Source organism: Poromitra crassiceps (genome assembly GCF_964638095.1).
Source record: "Poromitra crassiceps genome assembly, chromosome: 28".
Classification (NCBI taxonomy): domain Eukaryota; kingdom Metazoa; phylum Chordata; class Actinopteri; order Beryciformes; family Melamphaidae; genus Poromitra; species Poromitra crassiceps.
The window spans coordinates 6,368,366-6,384,092 of NC_139651.1; the positions used below are offsets into that span (position 1 = coordinate 6,368,366).

Genomic DNA, 15,727 nt, shown 5'->3' on the forward strand with positions numbered 1-15,727 from the left:
TTTGTCTTGGATATTTTGCATTGCCTCGGATATTTTGCATTGCCTCAAACAAATTACCTACAGTCTGCAACATATTTTACAAAGTTAGCTATACTATAATCTATGGTACGGTGTACACCTTTCGACTATTGTACTATTTATACTACATGATTCTTCTCATCCTACAGGTGTGTGTAGCAGCCCGGGTGGATCACGCTACATGACATTTGATGGAAAATCGTACAGTTTCAAGGAGAACTGCTCTTACTATCTGGTCAAAGAGATCATTCCTAAAAACAACCTCACTATTATAGTGAACAACAATTACTGTGACCCCTCAGACAGCACATTCTGTCCCCGGGCTCTCATTATCGACTACCTGTCTTACAAGGTTGTCTTGACTCAGATGAAGACCCTCGGGACATCAGTCAATGTGGTGAGCAGCCATTAAACCTTGTCAACACATACTTTGTTTTAGTGTCAATATCTCACTTTATTATTGATTTGATCAGTGATCGGTGAAAGATTAGTGTGTCAGTATAGGTCTATAGTCTGATTTTATTGTGTTTCAATTAGAGGTGTACAGAGACGCTCATTATCTGTATCTGCTCAACCAACAAAATGATCTGTCTCTGTATCTGTGGGCATGGTTTATACGGAAGCCACAGGCAATCCGGCAAATGTTGTATTTTCTAACCGAATATTTATTATTTCCACATCCTCATGCTGTACTCTCTCTCTCTCTCTCTCTCTCTCTCTCTCTCTCTCTCTCTCTCTCTCTTTAACTAAACTAGGTTTTATGAACTGTCTAAAGGCTTTTGTCTCGCTATGCTCCCGTATCTGACTCGGTGGGGGCCACTACAGAATAATGATCACTTTTCAATAATGTGTAGTAAATGAAACAACGAGTGAAATCAAAGTCCTATATTGCAGAACAGAATGGGCCTTTTATCTTGTGGCCATCCACAATGACATAATGTAATGTAATGATATGAATTCATTTGAAGAAACTTAAAGGAACACTCCGCCAATTTTTAACCAGCTTTGTATCATTCCAAAGTCAGTAGTTTATCTGAAACCTGTAAACAGTTTTGTAGGCATTCATTTTGTTTGACAGTTATTGAGAGTTGATTTGAGTTAAGTTATGGACCAGTGATGGAATTTGTGCATGAATGACATCACTGGTCCACAACTGCACTCACATCAACTCTCAATAACTGTCAAACTAAATGAATGCCTGCCAAACTGTTTACAGTTTTCAGATATACTACTGATTTTGCAATGATACAAAGCTGGTTGAAAATCGGGGGAGTGTTCCTTTAACAACTGATGGACATGTCAAACATGGCCCATGGCATTGGGGTACATCCTTAGTCTCAATATATGGTATCAAATCTAGTTAGACATGCTGCTGGTTTTGGTAGTCCTAATGTGCTGTTTCTCTCCTTACCCTTCAGGTGTATGTGAACCAGAAACGTATCTATCCTGCCTACAGCAATTCTGTCCTGCGCCTCACTAGCACAGATATGGTGATCACCTTGGAGATACTGGAGATCAAGGTGCAAGTGGTCTACAGGGGTTCCTCCTTCAGCATCGACTTGCCCTATTCTCTCTTCAACAGCAACACTGAAGGACTGTGTGGTGAGTTATAATTAAGTTACCCAAACAAAGCATATACAAGAAGAACAGAATTTGCCCAAGAATGGACCCTTGCAGCACACTAAACGTGATTGAGGACTGTGAAGACACATAGCCATGAATGGACTCAAATTTCCTGGACATCAAATAGTAAAGAGAGCCAGTCTATGGTGGATGCTGAAATGGCTGCCCTAGCTTCAAGTTGCTCATCTCTCCTCTCAATCTCCCTTCCCAGGAACCTGTGACAACTCCCAGGCCAACGACTGCCGTTCTCCCAACGGCCAGATCGAGGAGTGCCCGGTGTCTGCCGGCGAGTGGCAGGTCCCAGGCACTCCCTGTGTCACCCCCACAGTCCCACCCACCAAACCACCTTCCTCCACCACTGCCATATCGACACCAGCGCCCTGCAAACTCTGTGATATCCTAACTAGCAGGTGAGGAGAACCAGCACAATATAGAGGGCTTTCGCCAGACCTACTCACCACATTCTATTGCTTCATGGAGAAGTTCACCCAAAAATGAGTTTCAGAGCAATACGCTGTTCCAGAATTCTCCTAAACAAAAAAACGATAAAAAGAAAAAAAAAACGATTTTCAGACGGCAGCCCGTCTTTATTGTCACACAACACACTACAACACATGCAGGGAGGGCCACAACACACACATGCTGACGGTGGCCGGTGAAATTTGTCCTCTGCATTTAACCCATCCTGGCTTTGTCCTTTCCTCCTGGGGCAGGCCAGGAGCAGTGGTCGCTTTCTCGTACAGCGCCCGGGGACCGACTTCGGATGTTGTCGTCACTGGTCGGATGACGATGACGATCTGATCTTCTGCATGTTTTTTAGTGGGGGGGGGGTTATATACGGAGGAACCCCCCTGGGGGAGCACGGGGAGAACATGCAAACTCCACACAGACAGAAAGGCCCTTACGACGAGATACCCCACCTGGGCAGTAGGCATTGAAGATATGGGGGGGAACACAACCACAGCGCCCACAGTGTCCCAGGCGAGAATCGAACTCAGGACCTTCTGACTGCGAGGCGACAGCTCTACCACTGAGCCACCGTGCCCCTTGGGACAAGTGGTCCCAAAAGATTTTAAAGTCCTGTACGCCCTCAAACATTCAACCTCTTGGTGGCTGTATTTCCAGAGGGCACTACAGATTTTGTTTTTCTTGGCCTACCCCTGATGTGCGAGTACCCCTGGGTGTACGCATACCCCACTTTGGGAATGTGCCCTAAACAATTGAAGTGGATGGTGAAGTCTTCAGAAGCCCTGCGATTCCAAGTTCACTTGAAAATACATAATTTACACCGTTTTTAGCTGGAATATTGTAGCAGACTACAATATCCGCATCTTACTGTACCTTCTTAGAGCACATGGCTACAATGAAGATTGCAGGGTGTAAATTATGTACTTTCAAGTCAACTTGGCATCTCAGGGCTTCTGGTAACTTGGATTACACCAGATGAGTACCATGGAGTTTTTTTTTTTTATGTTTGAAAGTTGGTCACCATCCACTTCAGTTTAGGAGAATTCTGCAACAGTGCTTTGCTCTGAAACTCCAAAAATATTTTGTGGACCAAAAAACGTCACCCTCCTCCTTCCATGGGGGTGTGTAGATCATGACTGAATTAGCATTTTTGGGTGACCTTATCCTTTATGGCTCAGAGATAATGCCAACCCAAGACCAATCATAATAACCATTCACAGAGACCATTCAAAAGCAGTTAAAATCGTTTGGAAAATGAAATTTGGATACTGTCCCTGACCATGCTAATACATTCTGTCCTGGTTTGTTTGCGCCCTCTAGTGTTTTCGAGCAGTGCCACGCATTTGTGCCGCCGGCAGCATTCGTGACGGCCTGCAAAGACAGCTGCACCTGCTGCAGCCTGGAGGCCTATGCCACGGAGTGCTCCAGTGCAGGAGTCTGTATCGACTGGAGGAACGCCACCAACGTGTGGTGGTGTGGTGAGACTTCCACTCTTTTTAATCATATTAATCGATCTTTTCAATCCCCTCTTTTCATATTTTTTCATGTACAACTAGCAGAATTTGTTTGAAATTGGTGCAGCATTGACCAAGCTCGCGGCCACTTGCCTCGGCAGCCTGCACGTACAGTACGTCCACAAAACAAGATCATTTTTGCAATGGTCACAGGCTCAGGCTTTAAAAAATACCGAAATTCTCCTTTAAGTCGATACCATTGATACAACGCCCAGTTGTTTCCTGGAGTTCTGAAAATTGTGTATAGCCTAATAATAATAATGCATGAATATATAATATCCGGGCAGAATGTTTTTTTAAACATAATTTCCATCCTACAGAGCACAAGTGTCCAAGCAACAAGGTGTATATGGCCTGTGGTCCAGCTGTACAGCCTACATGCAATGACAGGTAGGCCTGATCCACTGATGTCATGTTTTTCCCCTGCGTCTGTCTGCATGTTCATACATCCATCCATCTATAAACAAGATATCTCCAAAAGCTGTTACATTTGCATATGTTGACTGGCCAACAGGGGGTGTGGTGGTGGGCGTGGTCTATCACCAAACGGTGCATAATCGTACCACAGGAATGAGTCTGAAAGACCTTAATGTTAGCACTTACAGTTGCTACCTGTAAGTCAATGGGATTTGTGTATGGGGATTTTGGTTAAATGCTTGAAATGAGGTCTGTGGTTAACAAAAGTTTATGAAACAGAGAACTTTGTTTTCAGCAAGATAATCTTCACAAATGAGGTGGTCCTCAATTGAGAAGATTATCTTGCTGAACACAAAGTCAACTGTTGCATAAACTTAAGCGTTCAACTGCCGTCTAGTTTTATGTGATAAGGCCCCCAAAATCTTAAAAAAGAAAAATCTACTTTTACTAATCTCATTTGCAATTTCCACATCAGGTACAACAAGAAGTTCGAGGCAGGGAAGCAGCCATCTACTAACAGCTCCAACACCCAGGAGGGCTGCTTCTGCCCCCCTGACACCACTCTGTTCAACACCGTCTATGACATGTGTGTGGTCTCCTGCGGTAAGGCCTGCCTCACACACGCTGCTCTGCATTGGCTCAAGGGAACATAGTCAGTGGTGGATGAAGTACTGTACCTGAAAAACTTAAGTAGGCTACTGTAACGAAGTTCACGAGCATTTGCTCTGTCTAAACTGCTATGCTGTCTAATCTATAAATACTTTCTTCTGTTTGCATTTCAGACTGCGTTGGACCTGATGGTAAACCTAAGCAGGTGAGAACTCTACTTAAAACATGAGTTCATACAACAGATTGTGATCTTTGTGATGTTTGTTTCTGAGCAGTTTCCTTCTGCTCTTCCTTCCACCAGCCTGGTGACACGTGGGTCAGTGGCTGCAATCAGTGCATGTGTGACCAGGACTCCATGAGCATCCAGTGCCAGCCTATCACATGCCCACTCACACCCAGCCTCAACTGCACCAAGCCTGGCCAGCACCTGGTCAACAAGACAGAGGACTGCTGCCCTGTCTGTGGTGAGTAACACAACGTCTGGGTAGTGTAGAGGTAAAAGCACTCTCAAGATTCAAGATTTTTATTGTCACTCCATGGTACAAGTATCACGTGTGAAATTCTTGTGCTGTGGACTCCGTTTACAACATAGTGCAAATAGTACAAATATAACAAATATAACAAGGCATATGGGTGCAAAAACAACAAGAGACACAACAAGCATAAGGCAGTATAGTGATAAGACAAGTCAGAGACAGTGGCATATTCACTGCACATAGGTGCACGTGTCGGGTGCATACTTTAGACGTGCTTAAACATTTTAAATTCTGCGTATTTGACATACAGGTGCAAATAACATATTCCTTATTAAACATACAATTAAACTCGGCATTTTAAATTCGGCGTATTTGACATACAGGTGCAAATAGCATATTCCTTATTAAACATACAATTAAACGTTAGACATACGTAATGGTAGCAGCTACAGTACGGTACAGTGCGGCTACTACACTATTTGTGTATGTTAAGGAGTCTCGTGGCCTGCGGGAAGAAACTGTTCCTCAAGCGATTTGTGCGTGCTTTCGGAACCCTGTATCTTCTCCCTGAGGGTAGCAGGGAGAACAGGCTGTTGTGGGGATGGTTTGTGTCTTTGATGATCTTCAGGGACCTCCTGAGGCACCGCTGTTTATACAGTTCATGCAGATCTGGCAACTCACATTCTGTTACGTGCTGTGCCGCGCGTCTCACTCTCCGTAGCGCCCTGCGGTCCATGGTGGTACAGTTCCCGTACCAGGTGGTGAAGCCGCCAGTCAGCAGGCTTTCAATGGTGCCTCTGTAGAAGTCCCTGAGGATTTCTTTCCTTAGCCCAAATTTCTTCAGGCGCTTGAGTCCGTGTATTCGCTGTTGGGCCTTTTTGACGACAGTGGCGGTGTGGCCGGCCCATGTCAGGTCCTGGTGGATATTGACTCCCAGGTACTTGAAGCTGTCCACCCTTTCCACCACTGTGCCGTTGATGGTGATTGGGGGGTGTGCGCCCCCCCCCCCTCCTGTAGTCTACAATGATCTCCTTGGTCTTGGAGACGTTCAGAGAGAGGTGGTTGTCCTGGCACCATTGTTCCAGGGCCCCCACCTCCTCTCTGTAGGCCGTCTCGTCGCTCCCCGAGATCAGCCCCACGACTGCTGTGTCGTCTGCAAACTTCACGATGGTGTTAGAGGTTTGAGTCGCCACGCAGTCGTGGGTGTAGAGGTCATACCAGAAGGGGCTGGAGACGCACCCCTGGGGCGCTCCTATGCTGATGGTCAGTGGGGAGGAGGTGAGGTTGCCCACCCTCACCACCTGGCGGCGGTCTGTCAGGAAATCCAGGATCCAGTCGCACATTGCTGTGTTAAGTCCCAGGTCCTTGAGCTTGCATACCAGCCTGGAGGGTACTATGGTGTTGAATGCTGAGCTGTAGTCCACGAACAGCATTCTTACGTAGGTGTCCTTCCCCTCCAGGTGGGACAGGGCGGTGTGGAGCACGTGTGCTACTGCATCCGCTGTGCTCCTGTTGGGCCGGTATGCGAATTGTAGCGGGTCGTGGTCCGGGGGGAGTGTGGGGCGGATCTTTGATATGACCAGCTTTTCAAAGCACTTGCTGGCTATTGGTGTGAGGGCTATTGGGCGCCAGTCGTTGAGGCTGGTCACTTTCTGCTGCTTGGGAATGGGGATGATTGTCGCTGCTTTGAAGCAGGAGGGAACTCGTCGGAGGGAGAGAGACTGGTTGAAAATGTCTGTGTATACGCCTGCCAGCTGGTGGGCGCAGGCCTTGAGGACCCGCCCGGGGATGCCGTCCGGGCCGGCCGCCTTGCGAGGGTTGATACGCAGGAACGACTCTCCTATTACCGCGGAGACCCGGGTTCAATTCCCGGCGGCGGTACTTCCGGCTTGGCCAGACGCACCTACAAGCACAATTGGCCGTGTCTGCGGGTGGGAAGGGAAGCCGATGGGGTATGAGTCCTGGGCCGTTTCTCAATACCAAGAATGCATTCTTGTTCTTGTGTTCTTGGGGAGAACGTTCTTGCTAGTCGTTCTTGGAAGAATGAACTTGCTAGGTCACAAGCACACATAACGCTGTTGGCAGTTTGAGACGATGCGTTCTTGAGGGTATCGCGCAATACCAGCGCAGAGGCCGCCTGCAGTACTACACAAATAAAAAGCTCAGCTGATTTAGATTCAGCCAATTGTGCTCTGGAGCTTTTTTGCCATTTTTCGCGATAAATGTTCGTAAAGTGGCACTTATTGAAACCTACTACCCTGCTTGTAGGCATCAAAAGTAATCAGAAATTAATTTAGTGATGAAATAAAACTTTAAATTGTAAAAAACTTCCCGGAGCTTATGGCGTCTTCTCTGCTGCGTTCTGCCTCCGCTTATGCCGAAATGAATTCTGGGATATCTGCCTTGCCAAGTTGACACAAGTCACCAACCAGAGCATCCTCGGTAAAGTGGGCATGTCAAGAACACATCCGGGAATTTTAAGCGTTCTTGGCGAAATGTGAACTTTGTATTGGAACAGTACTTGGGCTGCGACTGATGACGTTTCACAGGGACACAAGAACGCAAGAACACACAAGAATGCTTATTGAGAAACGGCCCTGGTCTGGTCGCTGCACTAGCGCTGGCTCGGAGGGGAGGGGAGCTGGGGGGATTAATGTGACCCTCCCACACGTTACGTCCTGCCGGTGAAACTCCTCGCTGTCAGGGTGAAAGGAAGTGGCTGGCGACTGCACATGTATCGGAGGAAGCATGTGCTAGCCTACACCTCTCCCCATATCGGCAGGCAGAGGGGGTGGAGCAAAGACTGAGAGAGCAGGGGTGATTTGCCCAAGTACAATTTGGGAGAAAATGGGAGAAAAAGCCGGAGGGGGGGGGACTTTAGGACCCTAGGACCCTGAAGACACATTACATTTGCTGTAACTTCACTGCATGTTTACTCTGTAGTATGTAGTATGTCACTATATACACTTGGTGATGTACAGTAGAGGTGAATGACTAGAAAACTACAGCTACAGATGGAAAATGTGCCTCTTTATACACATTATTAACGTGAGGCTCAGGGCTATTTATTTAACAGGCTTAAAAATCCATGTGCACACAACTGGTGTAAAAGTGTATAGCTATAAGCTAATGAGCTACACGACAGTGACATTCTTGATACTCATCCCGTCATTTTGCCCTCAACAGAGTGCGATGTCAATCTGTGTCCCACTGACACAATCACCTGCCAACCAGGGTTCCAGCTCAACATCACCAGGACCAGTGGCAGCTGCTGCGCTTCCTACCAGTGCGGTATGTGACTCCAATGTCGATGTACATATACTGTATATATATATATATATATATATATATATATATATATATATATATATATATATATATATACTGTATCTATATATATATATATCTGGCACATCACCTCTTTAACCTCCTCCCATCAGGCAGGAGATACAGGAGCATGAAGTCTCAAAACATCTCGCTTCAGAGGTAGCACCTACCTCCAAGCCATAAGGCATCTGAATTTGCACTGAATCATTATTATGTATTACCTCTATAGCACTTTACACTGGATACGATGCTGCTGGGTACTGCCTAAACTTTCTGGGTTTGATGTTTTTTCTTTACGTATTTGTGTGCTGCTGCTGCATTGTCTTGTCTTTGTCTGAGAGTGAACCAAGACAAATTCCTATCAACTATGTTGACATGGCAATAGATTTATTGAATCTAGAATCTTGCATTAATGTTTCCAGACACAAGAGGGCACTAGTGTTGTGTCTTTAAAACATTCTTCAGGAACAACAGTCACGATCAGTGTATGAATTCCCCTGACCTGGCTTCTGTTTGTCTCTCCAGTTCCTAAAGCGGTGTGCGTCTACAACAACACTGAGTACCAGGTAAGAACACAGTCAATATCCCTTAATTAATTAATTAATTAATTAATAAATAACCAGCATTCTAAATGAAGAATATTGAATTGAGCAGCAAGTTTGATCAGGCTGCATTTGTATTCCCAGCCCGGCTCTAAGATCCCACCATCAGGACCTGAGTCCTGTGAAGTCTGTGACTGCAGCAGCTCTGTGGACAGCAAGACCAAGCTGCACACCATCTCCTGCACACCTGTGGTCTGCAACAAAGACTGCTCAGAGGTACACACACACACACACACACACACACACACACCTGCACACGTGCTGTCTGCAACAAAGCCTGCTCAGATGTACTGCATGCTCCCTCATGTACCGACAAACATACAGACTGCATTTTACGTTTCATACTCTTACCCAAGTGCAATCATCATCTTCATCACCACCATCATCATCATCATCATCATCATCATAAATAAAAGGGTGCAAGACGTGGGCTGCGATTTTCTTTGTCCCGGAAGTGGTGTCACTCAACTGGAAGTGATGATGTCATAGGCATTGTGACATCATCACTGATGTCATAAGAGCAAGCGCAGAGGAGAGAGACATTTCGAGGATGCCCATGAGTACCCACAATTCTATGCGCACGAATGAAAGATTGCTGCCTGCTGGCCAGTTCTGTGGCACATGTGTTCAGAGCTCTCACCTCATCTGCCTTGTCTCCTCGTCCTGCAGGGTTATGAGTACCAGCCTGTCTCTGGCCAGTGCTGTGGGAAATGTGTTCAGAAGATGTGTGTTGTCAACCTGCCAGACAACACGACCACCACCATCCAGGTGAGTGTCTGTGTGACGGAACAGCAGATCTCAGAGAAAGCCTTCAGACATCATACAATGCATCATCATCATACAATACGATGCATATAAATGACATCAAATGTTACATATTCACGACTTCCAATTATTTCTGTGTTTGATGTCATTTTGATGCTGGACAGCAGAGACAGAGAGAGAGAGTGATGTCATTTAGTAGCAAAGTAATCAATGCACTTTGTTGCATAGCTATTTCTTGTTGTTTTGGGGTATGTGTAGTAGTGCTAGGTTAAAAAATATATATCGATACAAATCGATCTATAAATCGATATATAAATGATAGATTCATCTGAAGGAACTGATATCAATTCATAAGTCGCAATATCGATATTTTAATATAATGCCTTTTCCCGCTTGAAGCTTTAACCCTGTTAGACTCGCGTGGTTCGGTTCTTAGCGCAACGAGAGCTCATAAACATCTGTAAACATTCATATTTTTAATCATGCTAATGCATCAGGTTAGAGGGCTCCTTGTACAATCTACATCATTAGTTCTTTCAGAATCTCTTTCATATCCAAGCAAAATTGGTATTGTAACTGAAATATCGATATTGAATCGACTCAGGAAATCAGTGGCTTATGTTTAAAATGGAGTTTATGTTTCTCAGATACTCAGGGTAGCTGAGGGATTTTGTGCCATACCTTGGCCTGGTCACGCACTGTGTGAGCGAGCGAGGCCCAGGACCTCCGTCATCCCTCTCTCCCACTATCTAATAAAGCCATTATGTGTTCCTCCTCTAACCGCATGGTGGTACAGGTGAACACGACTTGGTCGCCCCCTGATGACAAGTGTGTGAAATACACCTGTGAGAAGATTAATGGACAGCTCATTACCAAGGAGACCAAGACCACCTGTCCTCCCTTCAACCCACTGGACTGTGAACCTGTGAGTTCTTCTGCCTTCACCCACGCTAACAAACAATCCACAGCTCATAACCTGGACCTTCTGGACTGCATACTGATACGTCTAACATGCAATCTGAAATCTGCCTTTGTTTTTCCAGGGCACAGTGACTACTGATTCTAGTGGATGCTGCAAGAGCTGTAAGTTAAAGAGTGTAGTTAAGAGATTTGAATTCTACAGTGGCCTACTGTAGGTCAACGCACTGCAAACAATGCTGATTCATTTTGCACCTGATCTCACATGTATCCGAAAACAAGTTTTGCAGACTTTGACAGTGATGTTATTCATGCACAAATGACATCACTGGTCCACAACTTCACGCAAATCAACTCTCGATAACTGTCAAATTAAATGAATGTCTGCAAAACGTTTTACAGTTTTTGGATATGTGCAAAAATAAATCAGCATTGTTTTTCGGTGGAAGAACATGCAAATAGACAAAACACAAGCAAATCAATTCCATCAATCTGTCAATCATCAACCTTTATTTAAACAGGCAAGTTAATTAAGAACAAATTCTTATTTTCAATAACGGCCTGTGCTGCAAATACAACTGCAATACATAAATATTGCATACACACAACACATTAAGTCTACTTGGTTGTCTTGTGTGTATTTGCAGCGCCTGTGTTGTAAAAATTGATGGTGTTCTGTCTAGTTGCACAGTACGTTGACCTCTCTAGGCCACCGTAGTGAACAGATACAACTGTATACGTTGGAAAGATGTCATTTTGCCCACAAAGTTGTCTGTCACCACGTCATCTAGTGAAGCCTAACGCTGTGTGTATGTATGTTCCAGGTACGGTGCGTAGCATCTGCGAGGTCCATACCAAGGAGACGGTCATCGAGGTGGACGACTGTAGGAGCCTGTCGCCTGTCAACATCTCCTCCTGTGCCGGACACTGTGGAAGCTCCTCCATGTGAGTCGGCCATCTTTGTAGCACTACTCAGTCAGAACGCTGCTTTGCCAGGGCTACCGGTGCACCTTTCTGCACCTCAGTGTCTTAAACACGCCCCGCTCTCTCACTCACTCTCACACACACACACACACACACACACACTCACACACACACACACACACACACACACACACACACACACACACACACACACACACACACACACACACACACACTGGAGTACTACAGCCCTGCAGGGCAGCATTGACGATAAATGGGACTGATGCAAGGGTAGAACTACATGGACCCTCCATGAGCTCCATCCTGATTCCAGTGGGAAGAGATCCACTGCTACTATTACTATTATTAGTCATGTTTTTATTACAGTTGTAACCCTCGACTATTAATATTATAGTTCATTATTACTGTCTCTCTCTCTCTCTCTCTCTCAACCCAACCACTCATGGCAGATGAACGCCCACCAAGAGCCAGGTCAGCTCAAGGTTTTCTTCCCCGTTAAAGGGGTCTTTTCCTTGCTGCCACCAAGCGCTGCTCTTGTTGGCTAACTGTTTCAATTGTCACATGACCTCGCAGTATAATCTCCAGTGCACGTGAGAATTGTTTCCATTGTTGGGTCTAAAATAAAGAGCCTGGTCTTCTTACCTGCTCTATTTGTAAAGCGCTTTGAGATAACTCTGGTGCTATATGAATGAATATACAATTGATTGATTGATTGATTGATTGATTGATTGATTACTGGTGGGGGACAACATTTTTACAACACGTTTACTATTTGCTTGTCTTTGCTTCATGTGTGTGTGTGTGTGTGTGTGTGTGTTGTGAGCAGGTACTCTGCAGCAGCCAGCAAGGTGATGCACGAGTGTGAGTGTTGCAGGGAGACGAGCACCAAGACGGGGGAGGTGGAGCTGGCGTGTCACGACGGCTCCAAGGTCAAACACACCTACACCACGGTGGTGGCCTGCAGCTGCAGCGTGAGCCAGTGTGTGCCCGGCGGGTCCGGGGTCACGGACGGCGCGGGCCGCAGACGCAGGAGACGTTGAGACGAGAGCACACGTGACTGATGAATGTTTCCAGTGGATTGGAGCCAGATGCCTTACAGATGCTACACAACAGTGTCAGCTTTCATCATTGTACCCAATGACTTGTGGAGCACTTTTTCCAATGTCACAGAATATTATTGTCATATAAATGTATTGTAGTTTAGCATAATTATCATAGTAGTAGTAGTAGTATATTAATAAAATGAAATCCTGCAAAATGAACACTTGTATCTCTACATTCTATGTGGCCCTTGTACATATTAGCAAAACACAAATATTCAGCAACATGGAAGAATGGTTTGGTTACAGGGTAACCTTGGTTCTGTGAGTGAAGAGACTGTCTCTCCACAGTTACATACCATAATGTACGGGACTGACCCCACTGGGGCAGTTGATGTGGATACTTTAAGACATTGGTCCCCAAACTGCGGACCACCAGTGGTCTGTGGGGCTCTGCCTGGTAGTCACCTGAGCATTGCAAAAAAAAAAAAAAAAAAAAAGATAAATACAGACAGCCGTTTTTACATATACGTACACATTCACCCTGAGGAGTAGACGGGTCAATTTTCGGAAATATCGCAATTTCTGGGAAATCACGATTTGGACATTTCAGAGGCTGAATTTTCTGGTATGAAACTAGAAGACCTAAGGCATCGATTGGTACCAACCATGTCATGCTAGCTTGTCAGGAAGGTAGCTAAATAACGCTCCAAAGTTAGGCTAAATTTTGGTGAGGGAAAAAACATTTTCAAATGGGTCCTCTTTCACAGCCTATTGAGCCAAATGTTGGCAGGTGTGTGTGTGTTCGTTTTGAACCAGTAGAAGCTTGTTATTTAGCCTTTCTGATAATATTCCATGGTTTAAAGAAATGGCTGGTATCCGAAATAGTCCCTGTGAAATGTGGGTTTTTGAGGAGCGCCCTGTGCACATTCACACACACACATTCACACCTGGAAGCTGACCAGTACAACCACAGCCTGATCTGCTCCACGGGACCGGTTGGGGTTAAGGTTGCTCAAGGGCACCGTGGGGGTGGTAATGAGGGAGGGATTCATGAAAATAAGATCTTGCAGCTTTTACACTAACATTTATAAAGTAATGATGAACTTAACACTTTCCCCGTCAATCTGTGTTTTCACCGTCATGTGATAGATGGCGCTCTTGGCCACCTTATGAAGTGCTACTTCACTCCTAGCCTCAACGCGAGACTCATCAGTCATTCTTCCTTCTTCGTCTCGGCTCTACACGTGTGATGTCACTCGAACAAAGTTAAAACAAAGTTCATTGAGCACGCAAAATGTCTCGTTAATTTTAAATACCATGTTCTCATTTTGTCACTTTTAATATAGCCAACTAACTGCTTATCGCCAGTGATTACTTAACCCTTGTGACATCATCAGTGATGTCATAAATCCTTCCCTGCTGAGGTTATGAATTGGATGGCTCTTGCACATAGCCCAGCCAATAACACCTGAACCTGCAGCAACAACAACATAGAATATTGACCAAGCCACCGAGTCCACTAAGCTGTTGATGAGGCAGAAAGCTACAGCGACCGAGCACAGGATCATCTCGCGCTTTGCTCGCTCCTTGTTCTCCTCTTCCAAGAGCTGCAGTCTCCGGTTCACCTTGATGAGCTGACGGCGAAGTGTCCTGTAATCAGGCCCTCCTTCCAGAGAGATGTCAAGTGTCGACAATGCAAGCCTGGATTCCTGCAGGGGGTTGGAGCTTGAAGCCGACCCCCTTCGCAGTGATGGTTTGCTGCGCTGGGTCTCATCTACCTGCTGGTAGGCCCGACATGTAGTAGTCGACTGGATGAAAGATGATAGAGCACCGCTACAGCTGTAGAGGTTCTGTTCCTCTTCTACTAACCTCCGCTCAGCTTGCAGGACGTCCACAGGCCGCTTGGTGAGGGTGAGGACACTGAGCGGAGTAGTCTTCAGTGACAGGGCCTCTAGTGGCCTGGACTCGATTAAGTCCAGCTCCCTGGGTCTGGTGTACTGGGGCCCACTACCGTCTCCTGCTGCCACCACAATTCTCTGTGGGACTTGCATCATGACACTATGGAGGTCTTCCAGCAGTCCGGCATCAGGGTCCCCGGAGGTGTGAGAGGCAACTTTGAGCATCTCAGGGATACGCATCCTCTGGCTGATCCACTCTGTGAACTCCAGCTCAGAGTGGATACGGTTCCTCTCTGCCATCTCTGACCGTGGGGGCCGGGGAAGGCTGCTCCGTTCAATTGGCTGTTCCAACTACTTCTTGATTGTTGTAGATCTCTAACAGCTTGTTTCTGTCTCTAAAGATCTCTTCAGGCTCCTTTGGTATGTTGCTAGATGCCTCGATCTCCACGGAAGTGATTTACAAATAATAAAGGGAGGATTAGCAGGATATGCTACCAAAAAAACACACAATTACAGATGACGTAGCTAGCAGGCATCTCCTTGTGTGGAGACAGGCACCTCCAATGTTATTGGACACCCCTTATAGCCTCTGCATTGCAGTGAAGGATTTATGACATCAATGTCACAGAGTCTATGACGTCATCAGTGTCTGTCATAAATCACCCATGTCACAGACAGTAACTAAACAGTGACATTATCTGTGATTTATGACATCACTGAAGATCTCACTAATAATGCCAGACATTGTGACATCAGTGACCCAGCAGTGACATCATCATCACTCACTGATGATACTCACTAATTTGTCATTTGCGATGGGACATGGGCTGCGATCAGTGGGCAAACTATGGTTTTCCTATCAAGACGTGGAAGTGTTGCTGAAACCTGTCGTTCCTCGAATGGCCACTTGGGGCTGGGTGCATGCAGTAAGCATTCACCCCATGTTAAAATGCCCGACTTCGGAACAGGATTAAACATGTTTCCAGTATGGGGGCAAAACACTGTTTTGGTCTGTCTACAGTATATAGTCCATGGGCCAAACACCAAAATTTCACATATCGGTACCACTCAAGTGAGCAAATTCTAATCATGATTTTTGAACAT

At 45.8% G+C, this 15,727-nt stretch overlaps 1 protein-coding gene and 1 pseudogene across 2 annotated transcripts in view; one reads left to right on the forward strand and one right to left on the reverse strand.

Annotated features, from left to right (window-relative positions):
* LOC310799857 (mucin-5B-like) overlaps nt 1–12,860 on the forward strand; it is a gene marked incomplete at its 5' end in the record, with an annotated part of 57,454 nt that extends 44,594 nt beyond the window's left edge. The window contains 16 exons of the mRNA XM_083662461.1: nt 168–415; nt 1,437–1,620; nt 1,853–2,051; nt 3,430–3,587; nt 3,944–4,013; nt 4,516–4,643; nt 4,823–4,854; nt 4,951–5,113; nt 8,312–8,416; nt 8,978–9,018; nt 9,139–9,270; nt 9,724–9,822; nt 10,616–10,744; nt 10,863–10,902; nt 11,562–11,682; nt 12,509–12,860. Coding sequence (XP_083518587.1) covers nt 168–415; nt 1,437–1,620; nt 1,853–2,051; nt 3,430–3,587; nt 3,944–4,013; nt 4,516–4,643; nt 4,823–4,854; nt 4,951–5,113; nt 8,312–8,416; nt 8,978–9,018; nt 9,139–9,270; nt 9,724–9,822; nt 10,616–10,744; nt 10,863–10,902; nt 11,562–11,682; nt 12,509–12,722 — 2,063 coding nt within the window. The 3' untranslated portion in view covers nt 12,723–12,860. The remainder of the gene's footprint in view (nt 1–167; nt 416–1,436; nt 1,621–1,852; nt 2,052–3,429; nt 3,588–3,943; nt 4,014–4,515; nt 4,644–4,822; nt 4,855–4,950; nt 5,114–8,311; nt 8,417–8,977; nt 9,019–9,138; nt 9,271–9,723; nt 9,823–10,615; nt 10,745–10,862; nt 10,903–11,561; nt 11,683–12,508) is intronic.
* A 722-nt stretch (nt 12,861–13,582) lies between these two features.
* On the reverse strand, nt 13,583–14,923 carry LOC310799859 (mitochondrial fission factor homolog B pseudogene; annotated as a pseudogene). The gene is made up of 2 exons: nt 14,229–14,923; nt 13,583–13,613 (listed from the first exon to the last, which is right to left on the reverse strand). The product of its transcript is annotated as a mitochondrial fission factor homolog B pseudogene (transcript).
* Nucleotides 14,924–15,727: the final 804 nt, after the last annotated feature.